Source organism: Chrysochloris asiatica, unplaced genomic scaffold (assembly GCF_000296735.1).
Source record: "Chrysochloris asiatica unplaced genomic scaffold, ChrAsi1.0 scaffold00439, whole genome shotgun sequence".
NCBI classification, from domain to species: Eukaryota; Metazoa; Chordata; class Mammalia; order Afrosoricida; family Chrysochloridae; genus Chrysochloris; species Chrysochloris asiatica.
In genome coordinates, this window is record NW_006408957.1 from 218872 (window position 1) to 236697 (window position 17826).

The 17826-nt window shown below is 58.8% G+C and overlaps 1 protein-coding gene across 1 annotated transcript in view; it reads left to right on the forward strand.

The window, feature by feature from the left end:
* Nucleotides 1-1541: 1541 nt before the first annotated feature.
* Nucleotides 1542-17826, forward strand: part of MUC6 (mucin 6, oligomeric mucus/gel-forming) — a 20479-nt gene continuing 4194 nt past the window's right edge. The window contains exons 1-33 of the mRNA XM_006876999.1: nt 1542-1625; nt 2321-2402; nt 5970-6035; nt 6168-6227; nt 6374-6614; nt 6729-6855; nt 7225-7315; nt 7390-7499; nt 7586-7793; nt 7905-8027; nt 8349-8469; nt 8620-8758; nt 8844-8948; nt 9066-9138; nt 9216-9353; nt 9665-9826; nt 9916-10010; nt 10140-10272; nt 10486-10735; nt 10826-10878; nt 10967-11076; nt 11451-11602; nt 11729-11870; nt 11945-12055; nt 12337-12525; nt 12659-12898; nt 13848-14004; nt 14098-14244; nt 14623-14685; nt 15077-15136; nt 15518-15706; nt 16111-16303; nt 16488-16531. Coding sequence (XP_006877061.1) covers nt 1542-1625; nt 2321-2402; nt 5970-6035; nt 6168-6227; nt 6374-6614; nt 6729-6855; nt 7225-7315; nt 7390-7499; nt 7586-7793; nt 7905-8027; nt 8349-8469; nt 8620-8758; nt 8844-8948; nt 9066-9138; nt 9216-9353; nt 9665-9826; nt 9916-10010; nt 10140-10272; nt 10486-10735; nt 10826-10878; nt 10967-11076; nt 11451-11602; nt 11729-11870; nt 11945-12055; nt 12337-12525; nt 12659-12898; nt 13848-14004; nt 14098-14244; nt 14623-14685; nt 15077-15136; nt 15518-15706; nt 16111-16303; nt 16488-16531 — 4258 coding nt within the window. The remainder of the gene's footprint in view (nt 1626-2320; nt 2403-5969; nt 6036-6167; nt 6228-6373; nt 6615-6728; nt 6856-7224; nt 7316-7389; nt 7500-7585; nt 7794-7904; nt 8028-8348; nt 8470-8619; nt 8759-8843; nt 8949-9065; nt 9139-9215; nt 9354-9664; nt 9827-9915; nt 10011-10139; nt 10273-10485; nt 10736-10825; nt 10879-10966; nt 11077-11450; nt 11603-11728; nt 11871-11944; nt 12056-12336; nt 12526-12658; nt 12899-13847; nt 14005-14097; nt 14245-14622; nt 14686-15076; nt 15137-15517; nt 15707-16110; nt 16304-16487; nt 16532-17826) is intronic.

A 17826-nucleotide genomic window follows, 5' to 3' on the forward strand; every position in this document is an offset into this window, starting at 1 on the left:
GAAGCCATCCCAGTCACCATCCAAGCAGACCAGGGCCTGGGTCCATTGTAAGGTGGAGGGAGGCACGGGACAAAGTTCTTTGGCACATGCATCCCAGATCACACACTTGGCACCCCCGATTGTCCTTGATCTCACCCACTCCTCACCTCACTGTTACAGCTGCCCAGCACACGCTCACACACGGTTCCTACTCAAAGCAGCCTGGCTTCTCAGGAGTCTAGAGGCTCCAAGTCTCTGCGGGAACAGAAAGCCTCATCTTTCTCCCACGGAGCCACTGGTGGATTTGAACCACCAACCTTGAGATTAGCAGTCTGTGCTATACTACAGCTCTACAGAAGGACTCCGTCCAGTGCACACATGGGCTTGGGGCATGTGCCCTGATCTAGAATGTTCTCTTCATCTTCTCTCCACATGCAAAGGACAAGTTCACCCAGTCAGCACAGCCAGGGCCCAGGCCTCCACTCACACTGAGGGACTGACCCTCACTCTCACCCTGACCTTCACCCACATCCTGACCCTCTCCCTGACCCTCACCCATACCCTGACCCTCTCCCTGACCTTTACCCACACCCTGACCCTCTCCCTTACCCTCACCCACACCCTGACCCTCTCCCTGACCCTCACTCTGACCCTGACCCTCACACACATCCTGACCCTCTCCCTGACCCTCACCATATCATGACCACACAAGTCCTACCTGTGGACAAGGAGAGGGAAGTTGCTGGGCTGACCCCATAGGAGCTGCGTCCTTCCCTAGCGGTGCGTGGCCATAATCCCTGTACCTCTGATTATCTTGAGGTTGCACCTTCGGCTCTCTCATTGGCACATTGGGTGCCCTCCCCTCAGTGAGCAGCCCACAGGCCCCCTGCCACCCCTGTGCTCAGGGTGAGCGTCCAGTGGGAATTGGGGGAGACAGAAGCAATGCCTTGGGGGGCTGCCCTCACAGCATACAGGCATAGCCACTAGGGACAACACCTACATGACGGGTCTGGATAGCCTCACCCTGTGCGTAGGCCCTAAGGAAGGGGCTTCTCCCATGGTGGCCCTTTCTCTTAGACAGGTGACTCTGGGTAAGGGAGCGGGGCACAGTGAGCTGAAATCTGGGTCCTGGGGTCCAGGTGGGGGCAGTGCCCATGCTGGCCCATGGCAGGTGACCCCCCCACCCCAGGATGTCTCAGGGCACCTCGTCCGCTCACATGCATAAGCACAGAAGGTGTTTGAGGGCTCTGTCGGGGTGTGCCAGCCCCCAGCGGGAGGCAGCGATAACAGGCCACTATTGCCCAGGACTTTCCAACGAGGCCGCGCTGCTCTGCTCTGATAAAACCTCCAGGATCCGGTTTGACCACCGCTGTGCCCAGCCAGCTGCGGCTGCTACTACGGGCCTTCAAGCGTGGGGCGCGGCAAGGGCAGGGCCGAGCCCTATATAAGATGTCTGTCCAGGCTGCTGACTCGAGTTCCAAAGGTGGCAGCAGCAAAACTGCCCAGTAGCCCAGCGGCAGAAGGGTGGTCCGGCGGTGGCCTCTCTTCTTGGCATCGGCGTCATGCTCGGGCCTCAGCTGCTGATACTGGTGACCTTTGGGGGAACCCTGCTGGGCGCCGGTGAGTGGGCCAGCCCCAGCCGGGCTGTGAGGTCACTGGACCTCCACACCTCGCCAACAAGGACCACATGGACATCAATGAATGGGGGGCAGGAGGTGGCAGGAAAGACCAGACAGGAAGGGCCTTCCGTGCTCCCCACCATCCCACAGGGGCACAATGACCAGGGTGGACAGAGGGTTCACGGAGTGGGAAGCAGACTGTCCAGTCAGAGTACAGTGTCTTCAATAGTGCTAGAGCACTGTAGAGCCTGGGGGTGCTGAGGGACACAATCTGGGGGTGCTGGGGGACAGAGCTTGGAGGTGCTGGGGAACACAATCTGGGGGTGATGGGGGGACACAGTCTGGGGGTGCTGGGGGACAGAGCTTGGGGGTGCTGGGGGGACACAATCTGGGGTGCTGGGGGACACAGTCTGGGGGTGCTGGGGGGACACAGTCTGGGGGTGCTGGGGGACAGAGCTTGGGGGTGCTGGGGGGACACAGTCTGGGGGTGCTGGGGGACAGAGCTTGGGGGTGCTGGGGGGACACAGTCTGGGGGTGCTGGGGGACAGAGCTTGGGGGTGCTGGGGGACACAATCTGGGGGTGATGGGGGGACACAGTCTGGAGTCATGGCTGCTATGAGGATGTGAAGTGGACGTAGGGGCCTCTCATTAGCCCAGGTGGAACCAGTAAGGCTGAGCTGGGGGGCTGGACCTTCCTGGAGCCTACTGTCCCCCTCCCCCAGACATGGGTCCCAGTGCCCCCTGAGGTGCTAGGCAGCTCACCCCTCCCACAGGCTGAGCCCCAGGCCTTCGGTGGCTACCCAAGTAGCGTCCTTCCTGTGTCCAGGAGTCTGGCCTCTCCCTTGTCTCTGGCTTTCTGCTGTCATCAGTGACCTCAGACCCAGAAGCCCTCTGGGAGCTGACATGGTGCTAATGAGCAGGTTCAGGCATAATGTCCCTGGGGGGCTGCAGCCTGTATACAGGGGCAAGTCACTAGGGGTCTCTCCCAGCTGAGTCCAGACCTTTATCTCCCACAAAGCCCCTCCCTTGCCACTTGGCACCACATTTCCATGTCCAGAGGGACCCTTGGGACCTCTGGGTCAGGGCTAGCTTGGCATGAGAGCTCTGAAGAGGACCTCAGGCCCTAGGGGCAGTGTTGAGGCCATCTCCCCAGTCCTGGGGGCTCACAGACCCAGGGCCAAAGCCAGGGGGAGGGTGAGAGGGTCCCAGAGCCGGCCGAGTGCTGGGTCTGGGCCAGGTCAACAAAGGCTGAGATCCCATGACTGGGTAATGGGCTTTGGGAGCTGAGGGGGGGTCTGAGCTCCGAATGGTGTGGAGGACCCATAGGCAGGAGCATTGTCGTTTTGGGAAACACACTTTTAGCACCAACTCCACAGAGCCCAGGAGGTAAGAGAAGCGAGCCTGCCTTTCTGGGGCCACTGGTCCTACTGTCCTAGAGTGGGATGGGCTGTGAGGAGGCTGGACTGCAGGGGTCGGGTCGGGGCTAACCCAGAAAGGCAGGGGCGAGGGCCTGCCAAGCGTGAAGGAACAGTGTGTGACACCCAAGGCCAGTCAGGGGCTGGGGGTGGTAAACAGCTCGCCTGGAGGGCCCGTGGTCCGGCAAGGGGCCCGGCTCCATCCTTAGAGCAAGAAAAGCAACCCCGGGGGCAGGGGGTGCCATTCGACTCCAGGGACAACTTCAAAGGTTGTGGGAGGTGGGGGACAGGAAGGACAGGGACTCCGGAAGGAACTGTGAGTAAAAGGAACTTGCTAAGAGACCCACTTGCCGAGGGGAGACCCCAGAAAGACCCTCTGGGGTGGGGTGGTCTGAATGTGGAACACACAGTCATGGAGGCTGACGAGGACAGACCAAGGGAATGAATGAGGGAGACAGGGCCACCACCCATGTAAAATGTGCCGGGCAGAGGGACGGGGCCGTGGCACTGAGGACCCCTGCAAGGCAGACCCCAGAGCCCGTCAGTGCGCCTGAGTTGGGGCTGCTCAGTCTGCTGGGGTTCTAGGGGGTTCTAGGGGAGATGGGTGAGTGACCCGCCACATACATAGACACCCAGTGTGGGGGCGAACACCACAGTGTACGCTGGACCAGGGGCAGCCGAGCAGAACATGATCTCAGAGGGGAAATGGAATCACAACTGCAGAGACCGTCCACTGGCCACTGGCCTTCTTAAATCGATTCACCCAAAACACCAGCAGCTCCCAGCAGAGAAGGCCCGAGGCACTTCAGGGCTGTCGTGGAGTTCTGGGCCACCCCACAGGGCCTCCTGGGAGTTGAGATGGCTCAACTGAACGCCTCGATCGACATCATCACGGCATGTTTGTGGTAACAGTCACCACAGGGCCCAACAGTGGAACTGCAGGGGAGAGGAGGCAGCAGGAAGACAGCTCCTGAGGGTCCTGCTCAGCAGAGGAGACAGGAGGCCCTGAGTTATTTGCAGAGTCCCCAGGAGAGATGGGGCAGACCAGGCAGAGGGGACAGGCCTGGTGTGTGGTGGGGGTGGGGACAGAGATGATGCTGGACAAGCGTCCAGTGAATCCGGCCCAGAGCGGGGTGGGCAGAACAAGCCCGTGTAACCAGGACACTCAGCTGAGAATATCCCAGGGCTGGTACCTCCTCACCCTGAGACTTGCCCAGGTCACCTGTAAGGAGAGGCCTCCCCAGCCTCCGTGGGCTGTCCTTCCCAGGATTTAATGATCCTCAGTGTGTGTGTGTACCTGCACACGTGTGCATGAGCATCCACATGTGCCTGTGTGCACACACATGTTTGTGTGTGCCCAGGTGTACAACTATGTGTATGCACGTGCACATGTGCATGTCTTTCTGTGTGTGCCCCTACAAGCGTGCATTTTTGTATGTCTATGTGTGTTAATTGTGCTCATGAGAACTCTGTACGTGGACCAAGACGCAGTTGTTCGAACAGAACATGGGAACACTGAATGTTTTAAAATTGGGAAAGGTGTGAGACAGGGTTATATTCTTTCACCATACTTATTCAACCTGTATGCTGAGCAAATAATCCGAGAAGCTGGGTTCTATGAAGAAAAACGTGGCATCAGGATTGGAGGAAGACTCATTAACAACCTTGCGATGTGCAGATGATACAACCTTGCTTGCTGAAAGTGAAGAGGACTTAAAATATTTACTGATGAAGATCACAGACCACAGCCTTCAGTATGGATTGCATCTCAATGTAAAGAAAACAAAAATCCTCACCACTGGACCAATAAACAACATTCTATCAACAGAGAAAAGATTGAAGTTGTCAAGGACGTCATTCTTCTTGAATCAACTATCAACACTCATGGAAGCAGCAGTCAGAAATCAAATGACACATTGCATTAGGCAAATTTGCTGCACAAGACCTTTTTTAAAGTGTTGAAGAGCAAAGATGTCAACTTGAGGACTAAGGTGCGCCTGACCCATATGCATGCGAAATCTGGACAGTGAATAAGGAAGACTGTAGAAGAATTGATGCATTTGAGTTCTGGTGTTGGAGGAGAATACTGAAAGTGCCATGGGCTGCCAAAAGAACCAACAGATCTGTGTTGGAAGAAGTGCAGCCAGAGAGCTCCTTCGAGGCGAGGATGGCCAAACTTCATCTCTCATACTTCGGACATAATGTCAGGAGGGACCAGTCGCTGAAGAAGGATATCATGTTTGGTAAGATGGAGGGTCAGAGAAAAAGAGGAAGACCTCCAGCGAGATGGATTGGCCAAGTGGCAGCATCAATGGACACAGCCGTGGCGACAATTGTGAGGCTGACCCAGGATCAGGCAGTGTTTCGTTCTGTTGTACATAGGGTCGCTATGAGTTGGTATCAACTCGATGGCATCTAACAATAATAACATGTGTCTGTGTGTGCACATCTGTGTACATGTATCAGTGTGTGTGTGCATGTCTATATACACTTGTACGTATGTGTGCTTGTGTGTTTGTACACCTATATGTGTCTGTGTGTGTACCCACATGTGTGCATATGTGTCCATGACTGTATGCACCGGCAAATGTGCATGTGTGTACATGCTGTGTGCATATGTGCACTTGTGTGCATGCACACGTGTGTTCCCATTGCGTGCGTGCATGCGTGTATACCGAGAACAGATCCTGTGGGAGTGGGTGCCTTTGCTCCCTGAATCTCCACTGTACTCCCAACGTCCATAGTCTGTACAGAGCAGGTGTGCTGGTCAGACCTGCTGAACTAATGAGAGAGTGACAGAGCACCTGTGAAGAGCCTGAGGAGCTGCCCAGGCCCAGGCCCAACACTGCTCATGGTCTGAGTTGGAGCCCAGGGCACACAGGGCAGCAGGCTGGGATTGTACCACTCTGTACAGAGCAGGGGAGGTCCCAGCACTGACCAAGTCTTGTCCACACAGGTCTGAGTGACACTGACCCCTCTTTTGCTGACCCAGGCCTTCGGAGCCTGAAGGACTCACCAGCAGGTGAGGTCAGAGTGGCCCCCTTAGCCTGGGGTCTCTATTAGAGGGTCCAGCCACAGAAGAGCTCAAGGCCCATACCTGTGGAGTGAGTGGGTCCTGGGTGCCTGGGTCTGGTGGGGTGCCCCCGTCTTACAGACCCCGGATCTGATACTTCAGACACCGGCAACCAGGGCGGCTTGCGCTCTTCTAAAGCTGGTGAGAGCCAGACCCACTCAGAGTAGGGAGAGGTGGGGTGGGGGAGCCCCTACCACTCCCAGGCCACTTTACTGTCCAGCCTGGGGTACAGGTCACAACACCTAACCAGGGAGGGGGCACCCAGCAACCTGCCGCTCTCTCTACAGCTGAGGACATGGGTTGGTGCTCCACGTGGGGGCCTGGCCATTTCTCCACCTTCGACCACCACGTGTATGACTTTTCCGGGACGTGCAATTACATCTTTGCGGCCATCTGCAAGGACGCCTCACCTACCTTCAGTGTCCAGCTCCGGCGTGAGTCCGATGGAAGCACGGCACGCATCATCGTGGAGCTGGGCTCCACCGTGGTCACAGTGCAGAGAGGCATGGTGTCTGTCAAGGACGTGGGGTAGGGTCCGCTGGGACCAGAGGGGAGGGGCCTGGGGAGGGGAGGGGCCTGTGCGGGGCCCGGGGCGGGGCCTTGGGCTGGGCCTGGTAGACTGGCTGAGGCGCTCTTCCTCAGGGTGGTCAGCCCTCCCTACACCAGCAACGGGCTTCAGGTCACACCCTTCGGCCAGAATATGCGGCTCGTGGCCAAGCAGCTGGAGTTGGAGCTGGAGGTTCTGTGGGGCCCAGATGGCTACGTCATGGTGAGAACAGTGGTGATGCGCACGGGGTGGGGGTTTCGCGGACCTGACCTGAATCGTAACCAGGCTCTTCCTGCTGACCCCTGACCAAGACCTAGGCCTTCTGGACTTTGGTGGCGGCTCGGTCTATCCACTGGGAAAATAAGGACGACCCAGAAAGCAGCTGGGGTCCCCAAGGCCACAGCCCAGGTGGGGAGGGCGGGCGACTGAGAGCCTCCCGGGCCTGCCCCACTTAAGGAGGGCGTCCGGACGCCACGCCCCACCCCCCAGCACCACTACACCACGCCTCTCCCCGACGTGCCCCCCTCCCCGCTGCACCGGCCCCGAAGCGCCTGCGCAGCCGGGGCTCGCTCAGTGATGCCGGGTCCACAGGTCTTAGTAGAGAAGAAGTACATGGGCAAGATGTGCGGGCTTTGCGGGAACTTTGACGGCGAGAAGACCAACGAGTTCCTGAGTGAAGACGGTAGGAGGGTCGGGCTGACAGGGTGGGCGGAGGGGCCATGACCCTGCAGTGCTGACTCCATTCGGTGCCCCCAGGAAAGTTCCTGGAACCCCACAAGTATGCAGCCCTCCAGAAACTGGACGACCCCAATGAGATTTGTGCCTACGAGGCGATCCCTCGACCCCACGGTCCGCTGGAAAAACACGTATGTGGAGGAGAAGGGACGTGGGGGACCCTGGGGAGCATGGGCAGTCGGGTCTCCCTGGTGACTCTGAGTGACCTTCTGCCCAGGCCCGGACCTGCACCCAGCTACTGAGCTTGGTGTCTCCCGAGTGCAGCGTGCCCCGGGAGCCGTTTATGCAGAACTGCCAGGCAGATCTGGCGGGGTGTGCCCAGCCCGGTCAGCACAACTGCAGCTGTGGTACCCTCTCCGAGTTCTCCCGCCAATGCAGCATGGCCGGCCAGGTGGTTAACAACTGGCGGACGCCTGGCCTCTGCTGTGAGTTCTGGGAGGGGAATTGAGGGTCCCCAGACCCGGATAGCCACCATACCCACCCAGCCTCATGGACAGAGCAGATCTCCTCATGCCCCCTCCTCAATCCACCTGCAGCCGTGGGGCAGTGCCCAGCCAACCAGATCTACATGGAATGCAGTACGGCCTACATCAGGACCTGTTCCAACCCCAGACACAGCCACTCTGGTTTCTGTACCTGGGGTTGCTTCTGCCCTAAAGGTGAGACCCTCTGACACCCACTCAGGGTTCCCGAGACCCCCAGATGAGCCAGGAGGGGGACAGCAGGCGGCCCCATCCTGTACTGTGAGGGCATGTGACCCATGTCCACGGGACTCTGGAGATAGTGGGGGCTGAGTGGACTCATTGCACAGTGTGGCCATGGGCACCTCCTTGGGTCTGCCACTGACCAAGGAGCAGCACCTGGGTGTAGGCAATTAGAGGGTGCCCCCAAAAGTGCTGGTGGAGGTTCCGTCGGGGAGGGGTGCTGACCGGAGGGAGGTGGTTGGCACCACACAGCCCCAGGAAACCTCTCTCCTGCAGGGATGGTTCTTGACGACCTCTCCAAAACTCAGACTTGTGTGCCAGTCTCTCAGTGCCCTTGCATGCTCAACGGGGCAGTCTATGCCCCCGGGGAGGTCACTTCATCTGCCTGCAGGACCTGGTATGGACCAGAGGAGGGGAGCCCTGAGGAGTAGGGGGGCGGGACATAAGGGAGATGCAGAGGAGCTAGGAAGGACACCAGGAGGGAGGCATGCAGTGTGGTTGCCTTCCACCACCCTCCCCCATCTGGGTCACCCACCCCTCACCCCAGCCGGTGCGATGAGGGTCTCTGGAGGTGCACCGAACGACCCTGCCCCGGCCAGTGCTCCCTGGAAGGTGGCTCCTTCGTCACCACGTTCGACGCCAGGCCCTACCGCTTTCACGGCACCTGCACCTACATCCTCCTCCAGGTAGTGGGGCAGCGGAGGAAGGGGAGGGGAAGGAAAGGGGTAGCATCCAGAGCCTCACATCTGAGCAGAAGCCGCCCCTTCCCAGAGCCACCAGCTCCCTGACGGCGGCTCCCTCATGGCCGTGTATGCCAAGTCCGGGTACTCACACTCAGAGACGTCCCTCGTCAATATCATCTACCTGTCCAACCAGGTATGTGTCCTCCCCACCCTGCCACGGGGTTTGCTGCTCTCACTGCTAGCGAGGCAGCTGAGACTAACGCTTCCTCCCTACTCCTGGCCCCCCGTGACTCATCCATCCTTTCTCCAGGACAAAATTGTGATTTCTCAAGATGAGGTAGTCACCAATAACGGAGACATCAAGTGGCTGCCATACAACACTGGTATGTGGTCCTGCCACCATGACCGAGAGAGGGGACAGGGGTGCAAACAGCTGCTGAAACAGTCGCTGTCCTTCCAGGCAACATCACCATATTCAGACAGACGTCCACCCACCTCCAAATGGCCACCACCTTTGGCCTGGAGCTCACGGTCCAGCTGCAACCTGTGTTCCAGGCTTACGTCACTGTGGGGCCACAGTTCAGGGGCCATACCCAAGGTGAGCCCCACCCCACCCCTGCCCCCACCTGGGAGGAGATGGGGTTCCACAGAGCTAACCACATTGACCCTCCACTCTTTCCCCCCACCTCCATGACCACCAAACCTGGCCACTCTCACAGGGGTGTGGCCCCTGGTAGTCACTCCACCAGGGCACGCCCATGTCCCAGACACCTCCGAGAGGAGCTTACAGAGGTGGTGCCCTGGAGGCCCAGGGGGTGTGTGCGGGGTATGGTGGGACCAGGAGTGTGTATGGGATGGGCAGGACAGGTGACATGCCCACCCTCCCACGTGTCTCCCCGGCTGGTCTAGGCCTCTGCGGCAACTACAATGGGGACACGACCGACGACTTCACCACCAGCATGGGCATCGCCGAGGGCACCGCCTCACTCTTTGTGGACTCCTGGCGAGCTGGGAACTGCCCCGCGGCGCTCGAGCGGGAGACCGACCCCTGCTCCATGAGCCAGCTCAACAGTGAGCACCCCCGCCTCTCACCTCCAGGAGGGTCCAGGGAGGGGAGGGACCACGGAGCGGGGTACCCACCCTACAGCCTGTCTCCTCAGAGGTGTGTGCCGAGACCCACTGCTCGGAGCTGGTGAAGAAGGGCTCCGTGTTTGAGAAGTGCCACTCGGTCGTGAACCCCAAGCCCTTCTACAAGGTGGGCAGGACTCCTCTCTCTGAACCTTCGTGGCTCGTGGATGGCTCAGGGGTGTGGAGTCCCAGCATCCCTGGGTGGGCAGGGCACCCTGGCCACCCCTAACAGCCTGGCACCCCGACTTTCTGGCAGAGGTGTGTCTACCAGGCGTGCAACTATGAAGAGACCTTCCCCCACATCTGTGCTGCCCTGGGTGCCTACGCCCACCAGTGTGCCTCCCACGGCGTCCTGCTCTGGGGCTGGAGGAATAGCGTGGACAACTGCAGTAAGTGTCTCTGGGCTCCCGGGGAGGCCCCAGGGTCTGGGGGGCATTCCTGAAGGAGGGTCCAGGGGTCCTAAGGGAAGGTCTGAGGGTCTCAAGGGAGATCCTTAAGGGGTCTTGGGTGAGGGTCCCGGCTTGACCACCTCCTGGCCCTGGCCCCCTCTCCTGGGCAAAGGCCCCCATGGAGGGTCTTCCTTACTCGGTGTACTCTCATAGCCATGCCCTGTACGGGCAACAGGACATTCAGCTACCACAGCCAGGCGTGTGACCGCACCTGCCTGTCACTGTCGGACCGTGCACTTGAGTGTCACCCCAGCACAGTACCCGTGGACGGCTGCAACTGTCCTGAAGGTACCTACCTGAACCATAAGGCAGAGTGTGTACGCCGGGCCCAGTGCCCCTGTCAGCTGGACAGTCAAAAGTTCATCCTGGCCGGACAATCCACCATCATTGACGGTGCCACTTGGTGAGGTTCTGCTGATGAAACCCCACGCCCCCTGGCTTGCAGCACCCCCGTACCCTGAACCAGGCAGTTCACATAATCCTTGTCTTGTAGCTACTGCACCAGCGGACGGCTGACTTGCTCCAGCAAGCCGCCAATGCTCCTGGGTGAGTGGCCAGGACCATGCCTGGGGCTGCAGTGGACTGGCCTCCCCTGGACTTGTCTGACCACTGGCCCCTCCTCCTCCCCCCACAGCCAGCTGTGTAGCCCCGAAGACCTTCTACTCCTGCAGTCAGTCCTCCAAAAGCAAGTTTGGGGCGGCCTGCGCCCCCACATGCCAGATGCTGGCAACCGGCAACTCTTGTGTAAGGCTGGGGTTACCGCTCCCTGTGTGAGGCCAGCCCAGGAGCCCCTCCAGTGGGCCCAGAGAGAATGTCCACAAAACCCTCAGAAAAGATGGGGGTGAAGGAGGACCAAGATATGTGTGTGTGTTGGCGGGGAGGCTCAGTGTGGGCGGTACAGCCTGGACAGCTTTGGTGACCTGTCAGCAGCTGGGGAAAGGGTGCATTATGACGTCATGGGCCTGGGTTGATGTGAGGTGGAGGGTGTCACACCCGACCAGGACCCCTGAGGGAGGAGGGCAGTTGTGTTAAGACTCCAACAGGAACAAGTGAGGTTCCTACAGCCCTGGAGAAATGCTGGGGCCTCCGCATTCAGAGCACCCCTGCCTTCTCCGCAGGTCCCCACCAGATGTGAACCCGGCTGTGTCTGTGCTGAGGGTCTCTACGAGGATGCCAATGGCCAGTGTGTGCCCCCCGAAGACTGCAGCTGCGAGTTTGGGGGGGCCTCCTACCCTCGGGGTGCCGAGATCAACACCGACTGTCAGACATGGTGAGCTGCCCTCTACCCTCTCCAGGCCATGGTCAGCGATCTGGGCAGTGAGAGGCCTCAAGGCCCTGGGCAGTCGGGGGCCAGTGGGGGCGGGTGCTCCACCCTCACTGGACCTCTTCTCCCCAGCACCTGTGAACAGGGGAGGTGGGTGTGTAAGCAGAGTGCCCACTGCGCCTCCACCTGCACGCTCTATGGGGAGGGCCACGTGATCACCTTCGATGGGCAGCGCTTTGTGTTTGACGGCAACTGCGAGTACACACTGACCACGGTAGGACACCCACCCGAGGGTCAGTGTGGGGCTGCTGCCACGGACTCTACCTCAGCGCCCTCCCCTCCCTGCAGGACGGCTGTAGCGTCAACGACTCAAGATCCACGTTCAAAATCGTCACTGAGAACGTCATCTGCGGGAAGTCAGGGGTCACGTGCTCGCGGGCCATCAACCTCTTCCTGGGAGTGAGCGCCCACCCCCACCTCTTCATTGGCACATAGGGTCCTAACAGTCCTGGTCAGGGGTTCATGGCCCTGGCACACTCGGTGCCGCGTGATACCTAAGGGTTCTGCCCCCAGGAGGCGCCCTGTGCCCCGGGGACCTTGAGCTTCCGCCTAGGGGAGATTCTGCAGGATGTTAGAGCCCGCAGCAGGCTTTGAGGGAAAGGATCCAGGCCTGTCCCCTGGATACAGCTGCGGGTGGGGCGGGTCTGACACCAGAAGCCGCTGACCGCCCTGTCCCACAGGGTGTGTCCATCGTGTTGGCGGACAGAACCTACACGGTCAGCGGGCATGACCCCCAGGTGAGCTTCCAGGTGCAGCCTGGCTCCCTGCACCTGGTACTGGACATACACATCGCCGGCAAGTACAACCTGACGCTCACCTGGAACAAGCACATGATGATCATCATCAAGGTTTCCCGCGCTTCCGCGCAGGTACCCTCTAGGCGGGGCGGGGTCTGGAGGGGCGGGGCTAGTACAGGGCTGCGGGGGGCGGAGTCTGGTGAATGGGGCGGGATCTGGTGGATGGAGCCTGGATGCGGAGGCCTAAGCGCACGTTCTCCTTCAGGATGCCCTCTGCGGCTTGTGTGGAAACTACAACGGGAACATGAAGGATGACTTTGAGACCCGCAGCAAATATGTGGCCTCCGATGAACTGGAGTTTGTGAACTCGTGGAAGGAAAATCCATTGTGCGGGGACGTGAGCTTCGTGACGGATCCCTGCAGCATCAATACTTTCCGCCGCTCATGGGCGGAGCGCAAGTGCAGCATCATCAACAGCCAGACGTTCGCAGCCTGCCATAGCCAGGTGGGGACAGGGTTGGGGCGATGGCGAGTGAGTGGAGGGGGTCCTGGCAGAGAAAAGGGTTCCAGCATGGGGAGGGGCACCCTGGCCCCCCCACCACGAGGTGACTGCAGCCCAGAGATCAAGCACGCACTGAGTACCAGGTACCGGCCGGGATTTGTGGGGCCATCTTCACTGCCCCACACACCCACCAACACCCAGCAGTCAGGTGTGCCATGCTCTGTCCCAGCCCAAGGTACCCCACCACGGGGCCCACAGGCTTATGAAAGGCCCGGGTGAGCCAGGAAAAGATGGGGCTGATGTGAAGGTGGCCTGGAACTCCCCTTTAGACCTGGAACTGGCTTCGTCTCTATGGGCACAGGGGCCAGATCATCCTGCAATGGGGTGTCCTGTATGTTGTGGGGTGCCCAACAGCATCCCCATCAGATGCCAGGAGCTCCCCTGGACCTGAGCCCATTGTCTATGGGGTACAGCTCTGTCCAGGTACAGGGGAGGCCTGTCAGGGGGGCGGACCCCAGGGCCATTGAATCGATTCCAACTCGGCAACCCTGTATTGAGTTTCCAAGGCTGTATATCTTTACGGGAGACCACCTCAGCGTTCTCCCGAGGAACGGTGGGTGGTTTGGAACCACCGAACTTGTGATTAACAGCCCAGTGCAGCACCTCCAGGTCTCGTGTGAGCACAGAATGGCTTCACATGAGTACATGTTGTACAGTGGGCCCCCTGCAGGCTGGAGAGACCCAGCCACTAGCCACACCCTGGTCCCAACAGGAGGGTCTTTGTGGACAAACAGAGGAACCAGAAATCCCCATGGCCACCCTCAACAGGGTCTTGAGCATGGAGCACCTTTCTGAGAGTGGTCACCAGTGACTACCCACAGTGGTGATGGCCTGGAGGTGGACACCTCTGTGGCTCCCAGGGTGTTCACGTGACCTCTCCACACACCCGCAGGTGTACCACCTGCCTTACTACGAAGCCTGCGTGCGGGACACATGTGGCTGTGATACTGGTGGGGATTGTGAGTGTCTGTGTGACGCTGTGGCAGCCTATGCCAAGGCCTGTTTGGACAAGGGCGTGTGTGTGGACTGGAGATCGCCCGACTTCTGCCGTGAGTGTCTTGAGCTGGGGTGGGGGGCTAGGAGCAGGTGGCACTGACTAGACCCTCACCTCTGGGCCAACCCCCCATGTTTTCCCCTGGAAGCAATCTACTGTGACTTCTACAACACCCACACGCGGGTGGGCAGGAGCAGCGAGTACCAGTATGCCCAGGAGGTCAACTGCACATGGCATTACCAGCCCTGCCTCTGCCCCAACCAGCCACAGAGCTACCTGCCCAACAACATTGAAGGTACAAGGCATCATGTGTCTGTGGGTCTAGCACCCTCTGCTCCTGCCTGGTCCCCGTTCTAGGTTAGGGAGGGGAGCTCCCAACACCGGTCCTCAGGCAGGGAGAAGCATCTGAGCATAGAATCAGGAAATGAGCAATAAAGAGAGCCTTCAGGGGTAAGGCGGGATGGACCTCAAGCTGGGGTCAGCGGCAAACACTACAGGGGTGAGGGCGGAGCCAGCGGAACTGGCAGTGCAAGGACCGCGGGGCACCAGCGAGGTGCTACAGAGCCCTGAAGAGCCCAAGGAAGAGGTGGAGGAGGAGGTGAAGAGAAGAGGGCACAGAGCGCAGGTGAGGGAGAGCAGCGCCCGCCCTCAATGGTTGCGTCCTTCGCCCTAGGCTGCTACAACTGCTCCCAAGACCAGTACTTCGACGGCAATGTGGGCGCATGCGTGCCGTGTGGTGAGTCTCTACATGCCTGCTGTGCGCCCCCCCGGGACCCCGCCTCCTGGGTGCTGAGGTTCCCACATGCAAGAGTAATCCACCCCTAGAGGAACACCGTCCACTTCCAACTTCTTACCGAGTCCAAGCCACCAAACCGCCAGGCCTTAGTTAGGGTTCAGGGGGTGTGTCCTCTGTGAAACAGACTTGGGGCGGGTCTTGGAGCTGCCAGAGTGACAGCGCTCTCAAGGCCTCCTCTGTAGAGATGCTTGTCCTTTCTTCCCTGAGGGACACTCCAAAGGGGATCATACGGGGTGGGTGGGAGGAACCAGGGAAGAGGATCAGAGGAGGGGTGGAGACGGGGCAAGGTGGGCTCTCCTGCAGCATATGTGACCAGCTTCATCCCTTGCAGCCCCGCCCACCACCACAGCACCATCCAGCACAGGTGATTGCGCGCGCACTAGATGCCAAGGTGACGCAGGCCATCTTTGTCTGACCAGCTGAGTCCCCTACCCTTTGCTGCCATCTGTGCACCCTGGCGAGTGGGTGGAGGGATGGGGTGCACACGTGGGTTAGTCAGATGTCTGGAATCTCAGATGCTGAGCTTCAGGTGGAGGGTGGTGGCTTAGCCACTGCAATCCACCCACAAGGGCACTGGATGGTCCATGAGCACAAAGCAGGGTCCCATAGGCGAGTCCTTGGCACCCTTGAAGGGATGCTGCCACCCTTTGCAGCAGCCAGAAACAGCCCAGAGGGGCTCTGCAGCAGGAGGGGGTGCTCACCTAGAGAGTGGGCCAGTCAGCCCTGCCCAGCAGTGATGCCCACCTGGTGTCTACAGTTTCGCCTTCCACAGAAGCCCAGCCCACTACACCCATCAAGTCGACCCCAAGCACCAGTGGGTTGCTCAGTTCCTCAGTGCCGGTGGGCTCCACAGTGACCTCCAGCCTGCCAACCACGCCTACAGCCAGTCCTCAGACTTCTTCCTCTGGACACACAGACATGGTCCCCACACCCGCCACGAAGCCAACTGTCTCCTCGGGAGGTATGGCACCTCCTGGGTCCTAGTCCTTTTGCGGGGAAACTTGTTATTTTTCAGAAGGTGGCTGGTTCCCGGACCTCAGCATTGTTGCTAGAGCGAACAGACAGGAAGGGTTGGGAGACTGGTCCATCCTTCCCACACAGCAGCGCCCCAGCTATCGGTGTGAGCTGACTACCACAGATGGCAGATTAGGATTCTGTTCTGCTCCGTAGGGCTTCTCAGACAAGAAGGTTAAAGACACCCGATCAGCGGTCATAGGTCACTGGGACACTTGACAGGGCCACCAGGGAGGTGATGGAGGAGGCATTGGGGCATCTTTGGGGTGACAATGGGAGGTATTAAGGGGACACGTCGGGGGATTCTTCTCTGCAGTATCACATGGAATCACCACGGCCATCACCCCGCAGACCACAGCAGCACTGACCCCTACTTCTACTCAGCGTATTACGGCCACTGGACCCACAGTAACCCATGCCACAAGCCAGCCCACAGCATCCTGGCCCAGCATGACCACACAGACTACAGCACAGACCACAAAACATACCACAGTACCTACAGCAACTCCCTCAACATTGGAAGTGACCTCGGGGACCCCATCAGGTAAGCTGATCCTTCAACCAGCCTGTACACAGACCCCAGCTCATCAGTGGGCTAGGGTCAGGTTCGCTGGCAGCAGCAGCAGAGTCCCCAGGCCCAGGATTGTTGGGAATGTGCAGCACAATGGGTCCTCAGGGTCCAACCTTAGATCCCCACTGACTCACCAGCTCCCTAACACACCACACAGTCAAGGAATCAGACCCGACACCAGCACGGTGTGGCCCAGCCCTGGTAAGTCTGTTTCAGGATTATCCATTATGTACACTAGAACCCAGCCCCAACAACCACATGGACAGAAAGCTGCAGGGCACACGGCACTGGAAGGACACACAAACAGGTCAGGTCCTTGTCCTGGCATAAGACAAGGACCAGGAAATCAGTGGAGGAGGTTGATGTGGGGCTGGTACCCAAGAGATCAGGGGTATGGGATGTGGGATATGTAAAGCACACTCTAAATAGCCAGACGGTCAGAGATTCAGAGGGCTTTACCCAACAGACAAAGAGTCAGAGAAGGTAAGGACCTCACTAGGTTGCAACAAAAGACTAGGGAAGATGTGATCAAGTGAGTATCATCAAGTGACAGACTTGAACACACGCAACTAGAAGCAAAGTGAAGTTCCATTAAAACTAAGGATGAAATAAATACTCCAAATCAACAAAAGAGCTGACATCAATATGCAGGTGTGTGTCAGAAACAGGTACAGAGGGGAGAACAGTGACCTGAACTATGTCTCCCACAGCCCACACCTCACCAACTGAGACGACAGCTTCAACTCCTGAGGAAACAACGAACACACAGAACCCAGAAATGAGTCATACAACTGGGATTGTGTCACTGTCTTCATCATCAGCGACTACAACTTCACAAACCGTGATCACTACAACCATGGAAGGCATTGGTTCCTCCAGCGCACACACAAGGCCAAGTGGCACCTCTCTACCAACAACATCAATCCCAACAACAGGCAGAGGATCGACACCTTCAACGGCTCCATTCGACAAGACCACACTTCACACCAGACCTCCATACAGTTCTACAAGCACCGGCAAAACCACTAGTTCCTTAGTATGGGGACCTACCTCCACAGCACCTCCCTCATCAATGTCACCTGTTCATACCACCACCACAACTCAGCCAACCGGTGGAGGAACCAACACACCAAATGCAGAGACCACTTTGCCGTCCTCCACAACCATACCACACACACCTTTCACGACACTATCTGCGCCCACCATTTCTGCCTCTTCATCTTCACGCAGCACGGGTCCACCTTCTGGAACCTCCTTCAGGACCACCACCAACATTCCAGGAACAGAACACACCAAGACAAGTCTTCCCACAAGAGTCCCTCCATTTTCAACCTCTTCGGTGACTCCAACATCTCACACCATAAGCACACCGAACACGGAAGGCATAGGCTCTTCAGCCTCCCCAAGTCCTAGTGGCACCTCGTTGCCGACCTCTGCTGTCCCCAGCAGAGGAACAGGGTCTACACCTTCAACAACACCATTCACCAAGACCACTC